This window comes from Sinohyriopsis cumingii, chromosome 9 (genome assembly GCF_028554795.1).
Source record: "Sinohyriopsis cumingii isolate HCF-2022 chromosome 9, ASM2855479v2, whole genome shotgun sequence".
Lineage (NCBI taxonomy): Eukaryota > Metazoa > Mollusca > Bivalvia > Unionida > Unionidae > Sinohyriopsis > Sinohyriopsis cumingii.
In genome coordinates, this window is record NC_142969.1 from 108,682,514 (window position 1) to 108,705,635 (window position 23,122).

General features: G+C 35.6%; 2 protein-coding genes and 1 pseudogene across 6 annotated transcripts in view; 1 reads left to right on the forward strand and 2 right to left on the reverse strand.

Annotated features, from left to right (window-relative positions):
• The window catches only part of LOC149792450 (secretion-regulating guanine nucleotide exchange factor-like), a 37,022-nt gene extending 19,283 nt beyond the window's left edge, over positions 1 to 17,739 (reverse strand). For 2 of the 3 annotated variants that reach the window (XR_016423569.1, XM_089971030.1), the window contains exons 1-6: positions 17,625 to 17,739; positions 15,849 to 15,984; positions 14,523 to 14,678; positions 12,539 to 12,621; positions 7,263 to 7,338; positions 3,776 to 3,874 (exon numbers count right to left, since the gene is read on the reverse strand). Coding sequence is in view for 2 of the 3 variants with exons in the window: in XM_089971030.1 (XP_089827156.1) it covers positions 3,776 to 3,874; positions 7,263 to 7,338; positions 12,539 to 12,621; positions 14,523 to 14,678; positions 15,849 to 15,984; positions 17,625 to 17,687 (613 nt within the window). In the remaining variant the exon portion in view is untranslated. The remainder of the gene's footprint in view (positions 1 to 3,775; positions 3,875 to 7,262; positions 7,339 to 12,538; positions 12,622 to 14,522; positions 14,679 to 15,848; positions 15,985 to 17,624) is intronic. The other variant, XM_089971031.1, reaches the window with a different exon arrangement.
• On the reverse strand, positions 7,630 to 9,886 carry LOC149792451 (uncharacterized; annotated as a pseudogene).
• A 293-nt stretch (positions 17,740 to 18,032) lies between the features above and the next one.
• The window catches only part of LOC149792452 (nuclear transcription factor Y subunit alpha-like), a 69,863-nt gene continuing 64,773 nt past the window's right edge, over positions 18,033 to 23,122 (forward strand). For all 3 annotated transcript variants that reach the window (XR_016423570.1, XM_089971032.1, XM_089971034.1), the window contains exon 1: positions 18,033 to 18,132. The gene's annotated coding sequence lies outside the window, so the exon portion shown is untranslated. The remainder of the gene's footprint in view (positions 18,133 to 23,122) is intronic.

Below are 23,122 nucleotides of genomic sequence, written 5' to 3' on the forward strand. Positions count from 1 at the left end.
AGCCGACCCACAACTCAGAGACATCTCAAGATGCACGAGGTAATTTCTAAATGTGTTTATTTAGGTAAACTTATATTTAACAAAAATTACATGTATACTTAAGTAATTTATTTAATTTTCTGTTTTCTTATTGTTTTTGCATAAGTTAGATTTGTGTATAATCTGATCAAACAGTGACAAGAATTTAGCAATTACACTACCTCTCCCTTTTGACTTGATTATATTTTGTTTATGCATTACTGCATTGGACATTTTATATCAGTGCACCAGTAATTACGTTTTTTCTTTGCTTTGAAATTGTAATTACCCAACACTTTAAAATGTAATCCCAGTATGACAAAACAACGAATGTCAATACGGTTTGATTCAATGCTCGCAATTAGACTACTGTACGTATTTATATATTGGCGCCACTGCATGTACATTGTAGATTTGATTGCGTGCTGAATTAAGCACATCCCATGGAGTCGAATCATGGGCACCATAGCGCTAAACTTTAATGATATTTTCATAATACAATATTGAAGTTTCAGAAATAATGCTTTGAAAATTATGCTGATATCGCAAAAAGATGAGTTGTAGTTTGCTTTGAAGTAAGTGACCTTACACCGTACCTGTCAACTTTCACGCCAGAAGGGAAAAAAAAACCCTCCTGATTTTGAGAGTCGCTCCATGCCTACCTCCTGATTTCATATCTTCCGATTTTTTGCAGAGAACTCTCAATTATTACATTATGTCTTTGATTTTCATTTCTTCTAAACAAGAAAAGTCTTACATGTTCTGTTGTATCACCTGTGAATTATTGTTGTGACAAAATAATTACTTTACCAGAAAGAAATCGCTTCTTCACTAAATAGAATGTTACGTTTAAACAGTATTCACATAAATTACTTTTTATTCTAAAAAAAAATAGAACAAAAAATAAACCACAACATATATAAAATCGTTCACAATTAATTTCAGTCCCAAGAGTGATCACTACGAATGCTTTAACTCCATATGCTAAAGCGCCATTCCCACGAAAGAAACTTATACCATATATGCCAATGTTAATTACACTGCTTAAACTAAAAGAAGGAATGAAAATATATACCATGCAGCAACTGTGTCATCAAAAAACTAATTCGAAACACGTTTTATAATAAACAATACTAAATGCTTTGCGAGTTGATAATAATGAAATAAGGTTGGATATACAAAGAGGGGAAAATAGTTGCAACATGTAAGGTACCATGAGGCTGGTTATTTTGGTAATTTAGTTCAACAAAATTGGGAATCCTTTATTTGCCAATCAATTGCTGGTGCTTGCATAACACACAATAGTGTAGAACATGGTTTCTTTGAATTCTGATGGAGGGCCAGTCGTTTTCACAACATAGCTGCATCGATAAGGATTAACTTTTAATTAGTCATGCTAGCTTTCTTGCTTGTTTATTTAAGACTAATCTTAGCTATTGTGCAGTTTGACCAAAGCTGACCAAAATATGAAAATATGTCATGTCCTGGGGTAAAATATGGTGCGTCACAGGGAGAAATTGGAAGTCTTTTTGCGAATTTCACGTATATTGGACCAGGAAGAATGATCAATATTTAGTGAAAACAAGGCTTGAAAAATGCCATGAGAAACCTCCCGACTTTAGGTCCCAATCTTTTTTATTCAGTCTCCATACTTGGCTTTTGAAAAGTTCACAGGTATGCCTTACACTCCATTTTACAAAATTATGGTAATTGTGTTAATATTTTGGAATGAAAGGCAATTACACATAACTGTACTTGTATAGTTGCCAGTCAAAATTCACTCTTATCAGAAGCCAGTTTCAGGGTTTTGATTAACAGGCCTGTATTGCTGTCACAAAACGAAAGACAAATTCGCTGACTATCAACATAGGATACGCTGAAACATCAAGCTTTCCGTTGTGTGGAAAGTTATGATGTTTGTTCAGCTAAAACACAAGACTAAAATTGATTGATGTTGATCTTAGTTGATCTCTGAGAATTTTAGCCTTTATTATTACCCCTCTTTGTGGTTTTGTGCCTTGTACAATTAAACGTGCATACCTTTTTTAAAATATTACCTCAGTTTGTAGGACTGCTTATATCATTGAAAATGAGTAACTCATGAGCACGTGATCCAATGTAAATGAAACAGCTATTAAGGACTAGCCGAAATGTCATCTGGAAGAATGCAATTTGGTTGAAACAATGAATAAACCAAAATCTGCATCTCATATGTTTGGGAATAAATAAGGATTTAAGTGATGCTATGCATGCTTTGCACTGTGTAAGGACTGTACATTATAGTTCAGCCTAGTCTCCCAGGTAAACTCAACTGTCCTGCAAATTATGAAGTCTGTATTTACCTTTATTTAATTTCATGTTAGAGAAATCAGAAAATATGCACTTGCAAAATAATAACAAATTCAATCATAGTACTTTATAACAGTTTAACAAATGTCAGGTTAACGAAAGTTATTTTTTATATGCCTGTGTCTTATAACATGGAATTTTCTTTTTACTGTTTCGTGTCCTAGGATTTACAGCCATTACAGTAGACACCAAAAGTATCTAAAAACTGTCAAGTTTAGACATCGGTCCGCAGAGAAGCTGACCCACTTACTTCAAAGCCTTTAATTTTTCCTAAATTATTCAGCTTATATGCAAGTATATACGGTATGTTTTCAAGTTTGTAAAAATGACATTTTTCGTAACAAAAACAGAAAATATCAAAATCAATTAAAAGAAAATTACTGGCTTATTTGTCGATTTTTAACTTTCATATAAATACTAATACAGTAGTCCCCCTCTTATAAGGCCACCCCTAATGCAGCAGGGAAGTGGCCTTATAATGAGGGTGGCCTTTCTAGAGGGGGATGACAAATGCGAATAGTAAATACATACGAAGAAAGTCACAAGTACATTTAATTCTAAAACATTTAATATTTTCATTAAAAAATAACATGCATGTTGTGAAATAAATGTAAAAAAAAAACTGTTTCATCATTTTCAAAAGAATGCTATGAATAACCATTGATATAGTTTTAAAACTATAATTATGTTACAGATCACATCATCTGTCACTTTGTTGGCAACAGTCTAAAAAACAAACCAGTCTCATCACAATTAAAAATATCCTTGCAGTCATATCCCCTGCATATATCGTTTAGTCTTTTGTTCCAGTCTTCGATGACTTCATTATTAACATCAGTTGATTCTCCACTAAGGATAAAAAACTGGCGTCCAAATACGCATAATTAAGCGTTTTCGAGATCTCTGAAATTAATTCTTATTTAGAACTTGCAAATTTTAAAATATGGATTATATTTTTACGGGCATTAATCACTATTTTCAATGATAAAACGAGCAATGTATCAAGGTTTAATTTATCAATTCTTATCGTAATTTTTTCATGTTCAGCATGTTTTAAAGATATTTTAAATACATTTTCTCTGGAAAAAATCAGGAGCCAAGACAGACACCACGTTATAAGCGGGATCGCGAGTTATCCAGGCATGAGTTATCGAGGGAGCGGTGTAATCAATAACGAACAATGAAACTGCCCCCAAAATGGCTGAGTTTTCATTGTATTTTATATTTAAATCAGAGGGTGTCAGACAATTCATGTTTTTCAGCATATAATGGTGTGAGGAGATGAGAGAGATTACATAACTATATACATAATGAGAGGCTATTTAAACTGCACTGTTTTTATCTTATATTCATATTGCTTCCATCTGGAGCATAACTGATAGCAAATTCAATCACCTGCACGTAATACCTTGGTAAGGTGTGGGTAGTTTGTCTGGTATTTCTCCTTCTATTAGTATCCCTAACTGGCCCCTTTTACCGTGGCCCCAGGTAAACACCTCTCCTGAACCTGAAATGAATAAAATAAAAAAAGCAAAGCATGCACTTCAAAATTCAATATGTACTAGCCAAATATCATGCAACAGTCCAATAACAGTCCATGTAATGACAATACAATCCAATAACAGTCCCTGTTATGATAATACAATCCAATAACAGTCCCTGTTATGACAATACAATCCAATAACAGTCCCTGTTATGACAATACAATCCAATAACAGTTACTGTAATGACAATACAATCCAACAACAGTCCATGTAATGACAATACAATCCAATAACAGTCCCTGTTATGACAATACAATCCAATAACAGTCACTGTAATGACAATACAATCCAATAACAGTCACTGTAATGACAATACAATCCAATAACAGTCACTGTAATGACAATACAATCCAACAAGTCACTGTAATGACAATACAATCCAACAACAGTCACTGTAATGACAATACAATCCAATAACAGTCACTGTAATGACAATACAATCCAATAACAGTCCCTGTAATGACAATACAATCAAATAACAGTCCCTGTAATGACAATACAATCCAATAACAGTCACTGTAATGACAATACAATCCAATAACAGTCACTGTAATGACAATACAATCCAACAACAGTCACTGTAATGACAATACAATCCAATAACAGTCACTGTAATGACAATACAATCCAATAAGTCACTGTAATGACAATACAATCCAATAACAGTCACTGTAACGACAATACAATCCAACAACAGTCACTGTAATGACAATACAATCCAATAACAGTCACTGTAATGACAATACAATCCAACAACAGTCCATGTAATGACAATACAATCCAATAAGTCACTGTAATGACAATACAATCCAACAACAGTCCATGTAATGACAATACAATCCAATAACAGTCACTGTAATGACAATACAATCCAACAACAGTCCATGTAATGACAATACAATCCAATAACAGTCACTGTAATGACAATACAATCCAATAACAGTCACTGTAATGACAATACAATCCAACAAGTCCATGTAATGACAATACAATCCAACAACAGTCCATGTAATGACAATACAATCCAATAAGTCACTGTAATGACAATACAATCCAATATCAGTCACTGTAATGACAATACAATCCAATAACAGTCCATGTAATGACAATACAATCCAATAACAGTCCCTGTAATGACAATACAATCAAATAACAGTCCCTGTAATGACAATACAATCCAATAACAGTCACTGTAATGACAATACAATCCAATAACAGTCACTGTAATGACAATACAATCCAACAACAGTCACTGTAATGACAATACAATCCAATAACAGTCACTGTAATGACAATACAATCCAATAACAGTCACTGTAAAGACAATACAATCCAATAACAGTCACTGTAATGACAATACAATCCAACAACAGTCACTGTAATGACAATACAATCCAATAACAGTCACTGTAATGACAATACAATCGAATAAGTCACTGTAATGACAATACAATCCAACAACAATCACTGTAATGACAATACAATCCAACAACAGTCACTGTAATGACAATACAATCCAATAACAGTCACTGTAATGACAATACAATCGAATAAGTCACTGTAATGACAATACAATCCAACAACAGTCACTGTAATGACAATACAATCCAATAACAGTCACTGTAATGACAATACAATCGAATAACAGTCACTGTAATGACAATACAATCGAATAACAGTCACTGTAATGACAATACAATCCAACAACAGTCACTGTAATGACAATACAATCCAATAACAGTCACTGTAATGACAATACAATCCAATAAGTCACTGTAATGACAATACAATCCAATAACAGTCACTGTAACGACAATACAATCCAACAACAGTCACTGTAATGACAATACAATCCAATAACAGTCACTGTAATGACAATACAATCCAACAACAGTCCATGTAATGACAATACAATCCAATAAGTCACTGTAATGACAATACAATCCAACAACAGTCCATGTAATGACAATACAATCCAATAACAGTCACTGTAATGACAATACAATCCAACAACAGTCCATGTAATGACAATACAATCCAATAACAGTCACTGTAATGACAATACAATCCAATAACAGTCACTGTAATGACAATACAATCCAACAAGTCCATGTAATGACAATACAATCCAACAACAGTCCATGTAATGACAATACAATCCAATAAGTCACTGTAATGACAATACAATCCAATAACAGTCACTGTAATGACAATACAATTGAACAAGTCACTGGAATGACAATACAATCCAATAACAGTCACTGTAATGACAATACAATCCAATAACAGTCCATGTAATGACAATACAATCCAATAACAGTCACTGTAATGACAATACGATCCAACAACAGTCACTGTTATGACAATACAATCCAATAACAGTCACTGTAATGACAATACAATCCAATAACAGTCCCTGTAATGACAATACAATCAAATAACAGTCACTGTAATGACAATACAATCCAATAACATTCCCTGTAATGACAATACAGTCCAATACCAAGGAAATGACAAAATCTATGTTCAATTCTGATTGAAATTTCTCAAATACTGATTTCTCGAAAATGCAAGATTTGTATTTTAAACAGTGAAACTGTAGTAGCTCAGTTGGTACAGCGTCAGGCGTGTAATCCAAAATTCACAGACACTCTACCTCTCCAGGTCAATCAGGGTTGGCTGCCTATGAGTGACTTTAGAAAAAACAAACATGTAGCACACATTTCCTATAGTCCAATCAAGTGCCACTAAAAACAAACCAACAATCCTAGAAGGGCCCAGAGTGGTTGAGTGGTCTAAAGCTCTCTCTGTTACGGATCACTGCCATCTCACCTCTGTCTGCATGGGTTCAAGTCTAGGATTCGGCCAATGTGGGTATGTGAGAAAGCTTGCCAGTAGCTTCTCGTGGGTCAGTGGTTCTTCCCAGGATTTTCCTGGGTTCTTCCTCCACCACTAATACTGGCTGCCATGCATAGCCTATCGTGTGCTGAAAAATGGCGATAAACCCCACAATAACAACAACAATCCTATATTTTAAACTCTTTATCAATAGACCTGTGCTACACATGGGTTAAGGACTCAAATATATTCATGACAATCTCCCTATTTATCAAGTAAGCAAATTTCAGAAAGCAACTTTAATGTGGGAAACAACTTTCATGTGGGAAACAACTTTATTGTGGGAAACAACTTAATGTGGGAAACAACTTTATTGTGAGTAACAATTTCATTATGATACATTCAACCTACTTTCCATTCAATTGGGTCCAACATTTCCTCATAAGATGCAATAATTTTTGACAGATGTGGAATCACCCAACTTGTTTAATAAATTCTGTTTTGTTCTAATACCTGTGATGGCTACAGCATGCCTCATCCCTGCTGCAACGCTGGTTATATGATAAGTGGAGCTTATGGATACACATGCCTGAAAATAAAAAATACAATCCCTAAACACGACAAAAATTAATATTACACACAGTATCAAATGTAAAATTTAACAATTAATGCTGATAAATGAAAATAATGTTTTTACTAGCAACAAATTTTGGTTTTAATACCCTTTAGTTAAAACCATAGAGTCCAAATGCAGTTTAACATCTTGCTTCAAATTACTTCCCTTGTTGGCTGCTTTAGGATCTAGGACATTACAGATTTAATGAAAACCACAGCAATAGCAAAATGGAGATTTAATCTTAAAAAAATTATTAATCTCATCTCAGTCGTCCTAATAAAGAATATTAAAACTATTGAGAGAAATATGTAAACCAGATTTAAGTAAAATGTGGGAAACCCAAATGAGACCCATATTACTGAGACCGCTAATGAGACAACATACCCAAATGAGACCCGTATTACTGAGACTGCTAATGAGACAACATACCCATATGAGACCCATATTACTGAGACTGCTAATGAGACAACATACCCAAATAAGACCCGTATTACTGAGACTAATGAGACAACATACCCAAATGAGACCCATATTACTGAGACCGCTAATGAGACAACCAAATGAGACCAATATTACTGAGACCGTTAATGAGACAACATAACCAAATAAGACCGATATTACTGAGACTGCTAATGAGACAACATACCCAAATGAGACCCATATTACTGAGACAGCTAATGAAACAACATAACCAAATGAGACCCATATTACTGAGACAGCTAATAAGACAACATAACCAAATGAGACCCATATTACTGAGACCACTAATGAGACAACATAACCAAATGAGACCCATATTACTGAGACAGCAAATGAGACAACATACCCAAATGAGACCCATATTACTGAGACCACTAATGAAACAACATAACCAAATGAGACCCATATTACTGAGACAGCTAATGAGACAACACTCAAATGAGACCCATATTACTGAGACAGCCAATGAGACAACATACCCAAATGAGACCCATATTACTGAGACAGCTAATGAGACAACAAACCCCAATGAGACCAATATTACTGAGACAGCTAATGAGACATAATAACCAAATTAGACCCATATTACTGAGACAGCTAATGAGACAACATACCCAAATGAGACCCATATTACTGAGACAGCTAATGAGACAACATACCCAAATGAGACCCATATTACTGAGACTGCTAATGAGACATAATAACCAAATTAGACCCATATTACTGAGACAGCCAATGAGACAACATACCCAAATGAGACCCATATTACTGAGACAGCTAATGAGACAACAAACCCCAATGAGACCAATATTACTGAGACAGCTAATGAGACATAATAACCAAATTAGACCCATATTACTGAGACAGCTAATGAGACAACATACCCAAATGAGACCCATATTACTGAGACAGCTAATGAGACAACATACCCAAATGAGACCCATATTACTGAGACTGCTAATGAGACATAATAACCAAATTAGACCCATATTACTGAGACAGCTAATGAGACAACATACCCAAATGAGACCCATATTACTGAGACAGCTATTGAGACAACATACCCAAACGAGACCCATATTACTGAGACAGCTAATGAGACAACATACCCAAATGAGACCCATATTACTGAGACAGATGAAACAACACTCAAATAGACCAGGTTGATTTCCTAAATACTGATCATTATTCATCAAACCTATGAAAAGTAAGGTCACATATGACTGGAAAAACAAAGTGTAGGGTACAGAACATTTACTTGCCATGTACATATAATCAAAAAAGTGTTTTACTTTCCTCTGGAAACAGATCACCCATAATTAACTCTAGCATTTACAACATGAAGTGCAAAGCATGCATGAATAGTGTGACCCATAATTAACTATAGTGTTAGTGTCATACATCATTACTTAGTTGCTGTTACAACCTTGTTACATACTCTTAACACTTATCTTTCCTACAACCTTGTTACATACTCTTACCTTTCCTACAACCTTGTTACATACTCTAACATTTACCTTTCCTATAACATTGTTACATCTTTAACATTTACCTTTCCTACAACCTTGTTACATACTTTAACATTTAACTTTCCTACAACCTTGTTACATGCTCTAACACTTACCTTTCCTACAACCTTGTTACATACTCTAACATTTACCTTTTGTACAACCTTGTTACATGTTCTAACATTTAATTTTCCTACAACCTTGTTATGTACTCTAACATTTACCTTTCCTTCAACCTTGTTACATGCTCTTGTTGTTGTTGTTGTTGTTCTAGGGTTTAACGCCATTTTTCAGCACAAGATAGGCTATACATGGCGGCCAGTATAACTGGTGGAGGAAGAACCCTGGAAAACCCAGGGAAGAACCACCGACACACGAGAAGCTACTGGCAGGCTTTCCCACATACCCACGTTAAATGCTCTAACACTTACCTTTCCTACAACATTGTTACATACTCTAACATTTACCTTTCTTATAACCTTGTTACATACTCTAACATTTACCTTTCCTATAACATTGTTACCAGGGATCATCCTGGGCTTCGCCAATGTCGCAAATTGCGATTTTTTTTCCTTATTGGCGACAAAAATATGGCATCTGGCGATTTTTTTGGTGACAGACTTTTTGGTTATTTAATTTGTACATACAATCATGGATTTGGACTGGATAAATTAAAAGGGAGAATGAAAGGAAGCCACAAACTTGACTAAACAATGCATTGGAATCTATCTGTTACACAAACGATCCTTTGTTCATATTGACAACACCATCTTTACTGTGCATTGTTACATCATAATCTGCTTATGCTGACATCTAGGCTGAGTACTGTATGCTGTGTTACAGTCAATCATGCTACCGCACTATACCTACAACTGACCGACTTCTGAAGACGCGAATAGAACAGATACAATTAATTGAATGGCTAATCCTTCTGTTGTTTTTTTTTTTTTACATATACCAATACAATAGTTTTGTTGAACCTTCATAGAAAACTGATAACCTTTGAAGTACCGACTACTGCGTATAAATACAAAGCAAAATGGAAAAAATCTCAATCACAATTATATCTGTCGCCAGTACAGCATTTTACTCACTGATCTTTTCTTTTGCCATCAATCCGTGTTACGGCTGCAGAGACTTAAACTCCGCAACAAGAAATAGCAAAAAAGAACAGTTTTGCATAACTAATAATAATTATTTATTTCTCAAAATACAGGAGTGAAAGAATCCCTAAATTGGGTGTGAATTTATGCTTATGTATACGGTCCAATATTGCCAGGTGTTGACTCATGTAAGTTTCATTTGTGGGAATGGAGATCCTATTTTGCCTGTCGAGAAAATTTATACAGCATTCAGTGATCATTCTTGGGATTTAGGAAGCAATTCACTACAAGCTTTGTGAAGCTAGCCATGGTGGGGGGGAGGGCTGCTGAGAGACTACTGGTGTCACCTGTCAGCACTGTAGACTGTGAATGTGGATTCAGTAAGATGAACCTCATAAAAACTGACATCAGAAATAAACTCTGCATCTCATCTCTCGAGAATTTAATGAGAATCAGCATGTACAGATGTGAAAAATTAGACTTTGAAACTGCATTCAACAAGTGGGCAGCCCTAAATTGCGACGGATCTTCATGTAACACTTTGTAACATTTTGTTAATGCTTGTTGTAATTAGAGTATTAACTAACCCATCTTTTGTAATTTTCATTGCCTGTTACATTAATAGACTAAATTAACACTTGAAAAAATGTACACTACTTGTTCTGGCGACACTTTTTGAAAATTGGCAACAAAATATTGAGGTTGGTGATTTTTTTGGCGACAGCTTTTTAAAAGCCAGGACCATCCCTGGTTACATACTCTTACATTTACCTTTCTTACAAACTTGTTACATACTCTAGCATTTACCTTTCCTACAACCTTGTTACATACTCTAACATTTACCTTTCCTATAACCTTGTTACATACTCTAACACTTACCTTTCCTGCTACATTGTTACATACTCTAACATTTACCTTTCCTACAACATTGTTACATACTCTAACATTTACCTTTCTTACAACCTTGTTACATACTCTAACATTTACCTTTCCTACAACATTGTTACATACTCTAACATTTACCTTTCCTACAAACTTGTTATGTACTAACATTTACCTTTCCTACAACCTTGTTACCTTGTTACATACTCTAACATTTACCTTTCCTACAACCTTGTTACTCTAACACTTACCTTTCCTACAACCTTGTTACCTACTCTAACATTTACCTTTCCTACAACCTTGTCACATACTCTAACATTTACCTTTCCTACAAACTTGCTATGTACTCTAACAATTACTTATCCTAAAACCTTGTTACATACTCTAACATTTACCTTTCCTACAACCTTGTTATATACTCTAACACTTACTTTTCCTACAACCTTGTTACATACTTTAACATTTAACTTTCCTACAACCTTGTTACATGCTCTAACACTTACCTTTCCTACAACCTTGTTACATACTTTAACATTTACCTTTCCTACAACCTTGTTACATACTCTAACAATTACTTTTCCTAGAACCTTGTTACTCACTTTAACATTTACTTGTTGACACAACCTTGTTACATACTCCAACTAGGGGTGAAACAATCAATTGATATAATATATTTTCCATATTGATATATCAATACAAGAGGCAAAGAATTGATACAAATCTTACCTGAAACAATTGTTTGCCTTTTTATTACTGTTTGGAAGCATTTTTTCTAAAAACCTGGATGACAATGGCATACAATAGGTCTATGTTGCCTATAATCCGCATACTAGAAATACAACCATTATGTTAGCACACATAAAATGGCACCACCCTACTGCACAGATCTTCTAAAGATAAAAAGACCACCAAGATGATATGTGTAATGATAATGTATCGTATTGTAATGATATTGTATTGTATTGTAATGATAATGTATTGTATTGTAATGATATTGTATTTTATTGTAATGATAATGTATCGTATTGTAATGATAATGTATTGTATTGTAGGTTGTGCATCGTGAATAATATGGATGTCAGGCAGAGGCGTACTGTTTCACCACTATCACTAACATTTACTTGTGCTACAACCTTGTTACATGCTTCAACATATTTTACTTTCTACCTATTCTCTGTTAACTTTGGCTGCGTTACCTACAGGAAAAGGTGAAAACTTCCCTCTGTCAGTACTTCCTAGCTGACCAAATGCATTTGATCCCCAGCTGTACAACTTTCCTGTGGCTGAAGGGAGAAAAAGCAGTTTTCACACATTTACCATATATACTCACTTATGAGAGTTCAACTACAAATTGCACAGACCCAGATTTGCCATCCAATAATGCACCTACAGACCTGGATTATGCATTACATTAAGAGTAATTGAGAATATACAATACATTCTATAAAGAACAAGTGATTCCCCCATAAGGCCCCTGATTATTCTGCTGCCATGGTTACAGGCATGGATCCTACTAAATTAATCCATCTTAATCATCAAATAGTTCATTTATTTCATTTTAATTTATGTTTTTGGTTAATGAGAACCAATTATAATGTAATTCCATACCATTAAATACTTAACATTTGTGTCTGCACTATCAGGACACAGCAGTCAGTACATCCCTCAATATAAGGTGCCCTCGCTTATAATGCAGGTCCCTTTGTATGACTTCCACAGAGGGCACCTTCACTTATAATGCAGGTTCCTTTTATCACTTCCAAAAACAGCACTATAAAGTAGAAGCACTGTTTTTATTACTGGACATGAACATCATACTACTGAGATTGACTTTCCTCTAGTAGCTAATCCAATATGATGTTTCATTAGTAAAGTGACTGCTTGAAACAAAATCCCACAACCTTTATTATTCCTTTGTCACATATGACTAAAATTTGTCAGCAAAAACCCGAAATTCAAGTTCAAATCCCAATCCATACTCCCGAATTAGATGCTGTATCAAATTCCTATCAAAACCAGTCTTCAGAGTCCTAAAAAAATCAGCCAATCAGATACAAGACCATATCATGGATATGCAAAGTTGCATTCATAGTCATACTCAACTGACCAAGTCTGATCAAATTCCTATCAAAACCAGTCTTCAGAGTCCTATCAAAACCAGTCTTCAGAGTCCTATCAAAACCAGTCTTCGGAGTCCTAAAAAAAACAGTCTTCAGAGTCCTAAAAAAAGTCTACTGATGAAAGATAAGCTTAGTATGGTGTAAAGAGTCAAATGATGAAAGATAATTGGCTTCATTTCTTGAAGTAGATGACTCTTTAGCTTTAAAAAAACATGATAGTTGGTCAAGTATTCTTAATGAAACTTCAAACATTCTACTTCTAAATAAATAAATAAAACTTTAATAATCAACTTGAACATGTACTCTTGGAATTATTAAGCATGAAACTCATGCTAACTATGTTACTTCTGGTTTAAATTTATGTAATGAGAGTCACACTTTATCTATCACATTGTTAAAAAAGATTTATATTCCCACTTGTAAGTTAATCACAGACAAACACACACACACACACAATTCATTGAAGCAAGTGTTGTGAAAGAAGTCAGAATAGCTTTGTAGTAAGTAAGTGGGCAGGTGTAATAAGTTGGTGGGTGTAGTAATTAAGTGGGTGGGTGCAGTAAATAAGTGGGTGGGTGTAGTAAGTAAGTGGGTGGGTGTAGCAAGTAAGTGGGTGGGTGTAATAAGTCAGTGGGTGTAGTAAGTGGGTGCATTCAGAGAGGAGAAAAGATTCTAATGTTCTCTCGACATTATGGCATTTAAAACCAATTATTTGACATATAACATACCAGTGGCAGCCAAGGACATGTAACATACCGGTGACAGCCATGGACATATAACATACCAGTGACATCCAAGGACATGTAACATACTAGTGACAGCCAAGGACATGTAACATACCAGTGACAGCCATGGACATGTAACATACCAGTGACAGCCAAGGACATGTAACATACCAGTGACAGCCATGGACATGTAACATACCAGTGACAGCCATGAACATGTAACATACCAGTGACAGCTATGGACAGGTAACATACCAGTGACAGCCAAGGACATGTAACATACCAGTGACAGCCATGGACAGGTAACATACCAGTGACAGCCATTAACATGTAACATACCAGTGACAGCCATGGAGAAATCCCAGCCTCCTGTTACTCCTACAACAGATTCATCTTGTAGCCTAGTAACCAGTGTTGGTACAGCAACATCTGATGTGTTTCCCAAGCCAAGCTGACCTCTGTTGTTAGAACCACACAACCATATCTGATGTTTACCTGCAAGAAACACCAATCCCAATTAAGCCAATATTCCCATTCATATTCAGTTAGTGCTCTACAAGGTCCTTGTGCTATCAGTAGTGTTCTACAAGGTTTGTTCTGCCACTAGTGTTATATAATATTCTTGTACTGGCAGCAGTGTTCTATAAGGTTTTTGTACTGGCAGAAGTGTTATATAATGTTCTTGTGCTGGTAGTAGTGTTCTACAAGGTTTGTTTTGCCACTAGTGTTCTACAAGGTTCTTGTACTGGCAGTAGTGTTCTACAAGGTTTGTTATGCTCTGTGTTCTACAAGGTTCTTGTACTGGCAGTAGTGTTCTACAAGGTTTGTTCTGCCACTAGTGTTCTACAAGGTTCTTGTACTCTTGTACTGGCAGTAGTGTTCTACAATGTTTGTTCTGCTCTAGTGTTCTACAAGGTTCTTGTACTCTTGTACTGGCAGTAGTGTTCTACAAGGTTTGTTTTGCCACTAGTGTTCTACAATGTTCTTGTACTGGCAGTAGTGTTCTACAAGGTTTGTTATGCTCTGTGTTCTACAAGGTTTGTTTTGCCACTAGTGTTCTACAAGGTTCTTGTACTGGCAGTAGTGTTCTACAAGGTTTGTTATGCTCTGTGTTCTACAAGGTTTGTTTTGCCACTAGTGTTCTATAAGGTTCTTGTACTGGCAGTAGTGTTCTACAAGGTTTGTTATGCTCTGTGTTCTACAAGGTTCTTGTACTGGCAGTAGTGTTCTACAAGGTTTGTTCTGCTCTAGTGTTCTACAAGGTTTTTGTACTCTTGTACTGGCAGTAGTGTTCTACAATGTTTGTTCTGCTCTAGTGTTCTACAAGGTTCTTGTACTCTTGTACTGGCAGTAGTGTTCTACAAGGTTCTTGTACTCTTGTACTGGCAATAGTGTTCAATAAGATATGTATTCTGCCACATGAAGCAACAATTAGTCAGTTGCACTTGCTATTTTAGGCTCTGTCCATTTCAAATTATTTTTGTTAAACGATTTCATTTGGAAACATTATTCTTTAATCTTTATTCATATCAAACAAAATTAAAAATTTGTTCCCTTTTAAAGTGTCAAATACTTTATAAGTGCATGTCATTTTTAAAAAAATGTTAACTTATTTACTGTTACAAAGTGGATTATATTTGTTTAATAATTCAATTAGCCACTAACCTGTCAAGATCAAGGTATGACCACCACCTCCAGTTATCAGTATGGGAAGATCTGGCAAGGGAAAAGGAGTTATCTCCCTTGGTTTCAGAACATCTTCCTGTGTTCCATTGCCTAGCTGCCCATAGGAATTTGCACCCTGAAATAAAGAACAGTAATAATTAAATCTAAACTCAATAAAATCAGATGCATACAGAGCAGAACCATGTATATCTGAAACTCAGAAGCATTTTCAGGGAATAATGTTAACTATGTAACCATGGAATAACGTTAACCATGGCATAATGTTAACCATGTAACCATGGAATAATGTTAACCAAGTAACCATGGAATAATGTTAACCATGTAACCATAAAGAAAACTTACTCCACAAAACATTCAGGTTGTTTCACACTCATTTTTAGGAGAGGGGGCACATGACATCTCTGCGTGCCCCCAACCAATAAGCTCTGGTATTGTAAAATTTACCCCCAGACATAACATCATATGACAACTGCTGTTCAGAATGTACAGCCTCATTGGCAACTGTCATACTGTTGAAAAAAATAATTTCTCTGGGTTGCTGTCATTAAATTGTCTTTATTTTAATGAAGACATTGAGATCAATTATGTCACTTGTTTATCCAACTGTGTATTCTTTAGTCTGAGTACCAGCAAATTCATTGACCAGTTTCTCTCGTACAATATTTGGTGCACATGAATAGTGTATCGTTTTTCTATACTTGCCCATCTGTCTGTTTGGAAACTGTCAAAATGGTCATATGGATGGACACTATTTTTGAACATGGTAAATTGTGACAAGCAGCATACTGTCACAGTTTGACAATGGCTTTCAGATGTGGTATTCTTTGTCACTTACCAGCATTTAATGTCATTGCCTGTACATTTACCAGCATCTATTATATTTACATTGTCCACATCATTACTGGCGGTAAATATGACTATTTCTATGTATGCTTACCTAACATTAAAAACATTACCAGTATTGCTACTTTGTGACATTTAATGCAACACACTGCACATTTAATGTGACTCATATCACTATTAAATGTCGTATTTATTGATGGTCACAACATTTACAAGTTGTACAGATGTCTCTATGTAAGTCCGATAAATGACACACCACCCACCCTCCCATCCGTATCAATACTGGATGGCTTCTATCAGTATCAGTACAGATTTGGGGGGATGAATCATCTGGCTGCCAGCATTTTCTATATGCAAAATCTTCATCATTGTGGCCATAATTATCATAATTTAATTATTATTTTCTCATTTACATATCAGATTAACAGATTCAACAAGGTTAGAGTCAGGGTTATGACAGCAAAAAGATATATTGTGTCATACAAAATAATAATTAACCTTTTAAAAAAAAAAAACCAGAATATTCCTTCTTTGCTCGTTTATTTAATTATATCTTTCAAATTATGTGGCGCAACTATGTGAATAGATTAAACGTCATTAGCTAAATGTTTAAGACAGCATAACCCCGACATAGTCCTACAATGTATGACATCTACCATGATATTGATGTTTTTGAATCAATGTCTTGCACTGTAGCACTACCCCAGCACAGCGTGAAAAAGCTGAAAACAACCCTATAGAGCCCCATCGCTCAGAGATAATCAATAAGTATTGCACGATTCGCGTATGTTCAAGGTACTTTTTACTACGCGAGATAAAAGTCTCCTTTAATCAGCTTGAGTACCAGACGATGAACAAACTGTTGCTCAATTTTCAGAGAACCGCCTAACAATGCCACATGAGCGTGCCTACCCATGACCACAGCGACAAGCGTTTGTCTGTCTGTTGCCCAGCCCACTCAGCCCTCCCCGCCATGCAAGGCCAAACGAGCAGCGAAACAAGCACCTTGTTGTCATTTGATAGGAAATAAGCAACAATCACGTGACCAACATCGCAGCCGTTGATTGGCATTGAATACTAACAACAGAACGATTTAGCCATTCTATCTAGTGAGAAACATTTTAGTAAGTGTGAACTGAAATAGTATTTCTGACACCGATTATTGCTTTCAATGAAATGAAAACATAATTTATTATTATTCGAATATTTTTATATAAAATTAAACAGCACTAGAAAACATATTGAAGAACAATTAAAGCTATAAAACAAAAGTAGGTCACTTTGTATACGACGTATGTCTGGTAAATGGAATAGCACCAATGGCGACTGAGTTGGAATATCCATTTGGCCATGATTCGTCGTCCATTTCGTCTTGATTTCCCTAGCCAATCACCTCCGGAGGGGGCGATTTTGTCCCTCTGTAAGTCCTTTTTATTCGCTTAAGCAATATACTTAATGTTTTGAAAATAATCTCTCTTCCATAAATGTCTTATCACTAAATTTTGTTAGTGACCTTTCTTTATTGTATCGCACCAGCTTCAGTCTGTTTCATGATGCAGCTTCGTTTGTAGAGACAAAGCTATTCATGGTGATACATTGTAATAATCAATTTAACAGCGGTAAAAAATGTCACACAAGGTTTTCACGCTAATTAAGTTATTAGGTTCAGTTTTAGTTCTCAATTTCGGTAGTATATTACCCACTTTCTTTGACAATTACTATAAATAGACCTCGGTCTGCTCAGGGAAAGTTTTATTTCCCAATCTTGAAGAAATTAGGAAGTAGGATATCCAATTAGTGGCACAAGTCATTGTATTCCGTCTTCCTTATTGAACTAACTTGAGCATTTATTTCCTGACGCATAAATGAATGCTAAGTAAGTTCATTAATGTCTTATTTTTAATTTTGGTTCGGAACTAATGGTTTTGTATTGAGTATATGATTGGTTAGTAAAATCACAGGTACTCGTATCGTTGCTTACAATTGACCTGTCATACATGTACTTCATAGTTATTATATAGTACATGTATGGCAGGTCAGTCTTAAGCAACGATACTAGCACCTGTGAGTACAATGTTAGTACCGTTTTTGTCACTGACGTTTGTAATGAAGAAACAGGTTGTATGTTTTAATGTTTCCAATTGCTTACTTTAAGGTTTTCATTTGCTTACTTTCTGAATGAACAGCTGAGATAAATGAACATCTAAAAATTTACTGTTATTACTTCTTACATTTGACAATACAAGATGTTCTTCATATTTACACAACTTTGATACTTTTAAGTTATTTCTGGGTGGGCCTTTCATTTGCTTTAAGCTGTGATATTATTATTGTGATAAAAACAGCAAAACGTGCTTTTGTTCCATACATTATCAATCCCAAAGTGATATTATTATTATGAAAAAAAAAGAAAGACGTGCTTTTGTTCCATACATTATCAATCCAAAGTAAACTTTTAAAATCCTGATAATGATACGATGCATGGCTTTGGTTTTGAGAGGAATTTCCTTATAGGTGCCCACTATGTTGATAATATTAAATAGTATTAGTTTCATTGCAAACCTACATATGATTACAAACATTTATTTTTTTTGTTCTGTAATTAGTTCACCAATCAGTAACATTCATTCTTTTAAAATGAAATTTAATATCCCCCCTCCTCCACATATCCTGATTCAGTAGCTGGTAAAATAATTAGATGTCATTGACCTTGCTGCTGTGCTTAATGGCTAAACATTTTAAGTGTAAAAAGAAAAAAAAATCTTAATTAATATGAAAACTTTCATGCAGTCTTTAAGATAATTCCACAGGTACTGCAGTGGAGTTCTATGAACCTAACTCTAATGACAAAAGTTGCTGACTGTTATTGATTAATATTGTAATGAAAATGAGTGACAAGATTATGGTTACGTGCATAACAAAGGTAGATAATTCTAATCTGTTTCTAAATTTTTGATTTATGTAACATTGTGTATTTTACCATAGTCTCCTTACTAAATGAATCTACCTCATTAGTCTTACCTCACCTCTATTTGCTTTTTTAAAAATATAACGTGTCTCTCTTGAAGACGTTATCAGTAAAGAACTTCAGTCAAGATACTTGAACAAAATTTGCATATGATATGTCCATGGACAGACAAATTCAGAACAAAGCATGACCTTGCAAGTGTGGTGCTAATTTGTCCTATTCAGTTGTATTCAGGTGTGGTGCTAATTTGTCCTGTTCTGTTGTATTCAGGTATGGTGCTAATTAGTCCTATTCTGTTGTATTCAGGTGTGATGCTAATTAGTCCTATTCTTTTGTATTCAGATGTGATGCTAATTAGTCCTATTCTTTTGTATTCAGGTGTGGTGCTAATTAGTCATATTCTATTGTATTCAGGTGTGATGCTAATTAGTCCTATTCTGTTGTATTCAGGTGTGGTGCTAATTAGTCCTGTTGTATTCAGTGTGATGCTAATTAGTCCTATTCTGTTGTTTTCAGGTGTGGTGCTAATTAGTCTTATTCTGTTGTATTCAGGTGTGATGCTAATTAGTCCTATTCTGTTGTATTCAGGTGTGATGCTAATTAGTCTTATTCTGTTGTATTCAGGTGTGATGCTAATCAGTCCTATTCTGTTGTATTCAGGTGTGGTGCTAATTAGTCCTATTCTGTTGTATTCTCAACTCGTATATACATTTTTCTCAGGGTAAATTGTATCAGCATGGTGTTTTTATTTAATTCCAGTCTGCATGATTAAAATTTTTGTTTTGAAATTCGGATTTTATTCATGGACCAATAGAATCACCATAGTCAATTTTTTCTGATTCTGCATAAATTTCAGTGATCCAACAAAATCTCAAACAAGACAGTTTAGGTATTAAATCATTTGTTATTCATCTACATCAATTTCAAACACTACTGCATTATGCGATCTAGGTCCATCCTTATTTTACTTGGACGGCAGAATGCCACAGCATGATGTTTTTATTGGGTTTATTGTGAGTCAAAATAGATTGGAGGCATCAGAGAACCTGTTCACAATTTCCTGTAGGTGAGTCTCTTCATGGGCCGTGATGGCACAGTCGTCTGCAAAGAGTGCTTCAGTGATGAGTCTTTTTAGCATCTTGGGTTTTGCAGCTAGGCACAGAGATCACACACTGATCCATCCAGTTGATATCTAATGTAGATACCAGGGTCACAGATGGCATGGAACAGTACCTGTGTGAAGAAGAGGTTGAAGAGTACTGGAGTGAGTACACAGCCCTATTTGACACCATTAGATATGGGGAATTTTTCAGAGGGTTCACCGTCAGAAAGAATCTCTCCAGTTATGTCATCGCGAAAGAGCCAGATAAGGTTGGTAAACTTCTGAGGACAACCAAGCTTCTTGAGTACTACCGACAGGGAATCTCGGCTGACTGTATTGTAAGCCTTTGTCAGGTCCGTGAAGACAGCATACAGATTCATGTTTTGCTCAAGGCACTTCTCTTGGACTTGTCTCACTGCGAAGATCATATCAATGGTGCTGTGGTCTGGGTGAAAACCACACTGAGACTCGGTAAGGTTATTTTCTGATACTGCCACAATATGCCTGTTGAGAATGATGTGAACAAGTATTTTGCCAGCTATGGAGATGCCTATGTAGTTACTGCTGTCCACTCGTGTGCTTTTATTATTATAGAGGTTCGCCTTTGTTGCGTTGTGGAGGTTGTCTGGCATCTTCTCTTCCATCTGGATACTGATTAGCACATCGTGAAATGCCTCTAGAGTCTGTTGACTGTGAGCCTTGTACATCTCCGCTGCCCTGCCACAGTTCGTTTGTTTAATGGCCGTCCTTAACTCCTCTATCATTGGTGGAATATCCAGTTGGTCGTATGTTGGTTGCTGGGGTTTTTGGTCAGGAACCGATTTGCTGACCGAGGAAGGCAGGTTTAGGGGCTGACTAAAGTGTCTTTCCATCTGTCCTTAATGCCAGCCTTGTCTTTATTAGCGTACTGCCAACTGCAGGAAGCAAGAGGCAGAGCCACACTCTGAAGGGCCGAAGATTGGCTTGATGGCATTGTATAACTCCTTGGAGTTGTTTGTGTCGGCTTAGCATTAAACTTAGCTTACCTTTCCCATCACTAGTCATGCATCTTGCGGATTTCTTTCTGAGCCTCAGCTTGATAGGATTTCAAGCAGTCTTTCTTGGGGATGGAGTTTGGGTCATTCTGCTATTCCATGAATTCTTTGTTCTTTCTGGCAAACAGATCTTCAATGGCACTGTTGTTCTTGTCGAACCAGTCTTGATGGGTTCACTTCTTGGGGCCCAGAGTCACCATAGTTGTTTCTCTTATCATATCCCTGAGCTTGTTCCATTTCTTGGAGGCATTTACATGTATAGGTCCGTTGGTGGACAGCTTGTCATCTAGGCTCTTCTGGAAATTAAGCTGGGAGGAAGGCTGCTGGAGTTTCACAACGTTGAATCAGGGATGGTCCTGGCTTTTAAAAAGTTGGTGCCAAAAATATCGCTAGCCTTAGTATTTTGTCGTCAATTTTCAAAAAATGTTGCCAGAACAAGTGAATATTTTACCAAGTCTATTGATGTTGTTGTTGTTATAGGGTTTAACACCATTTTTCATCACTAGAGATAGAAAGAACTCGGAGAAAACCCAAGAAAGAACCACTGAACCATGAGAAGCTACTGGCAGGCTTTATCACATGCTGGCCAAGTCCGAGTCTTTTAATGTAATAGGCAATGAAAATTGAAAAAGATGGGATAGTTATTACTTTATTGGCAACAGTAATACAGTCATAATATTACAAAATAAACCATTCCATGACTGTTTTGCACTACTTCCATGGTCTTTGCATCCTGCATCACCATTAGTGCATAGGTATGGTTGTTGTCACCTGAAATAAATGCATTATCAAATGTAAAATATCTACTTTCCTGACATCTACAGTTTGTCTGTCTGTTTCTATCTTTTAAAAAAAATGGAAACATCAGGTATTAAGCAAATCTGTTATGTATATTATTTTACAAATAATAGTTTTGTAAGGAACTTTAGTTAATGACATTTTAATACTAAAATCTATGATCGTACTTTGCGCTATAAAATAAGTGACTATAATGCGACCGTCCGTTTCATGCATTCATGAATGAAATGCCCTCCCCCCCCCCATTTATGGCTAGCTTCACAAAGTACAGCTCCACCAACCAGGAGTTCAGAAATTTGTTTTTGCCCCACTTTACTTGCATTTGCTTATAGTGAATTGCTTCCTAAATCCCATGAATGATTACTAGATTTTTTCTTGACAAGCAAACTAGGATCATCATTCCTACAAATGAAATTTACATGCATCAACACCTGGCATTAATGTACCGTGTATAAGTATTAATTACCATCATTAAATTAAAAGAAGGAATGAAGAAACACATCACAGA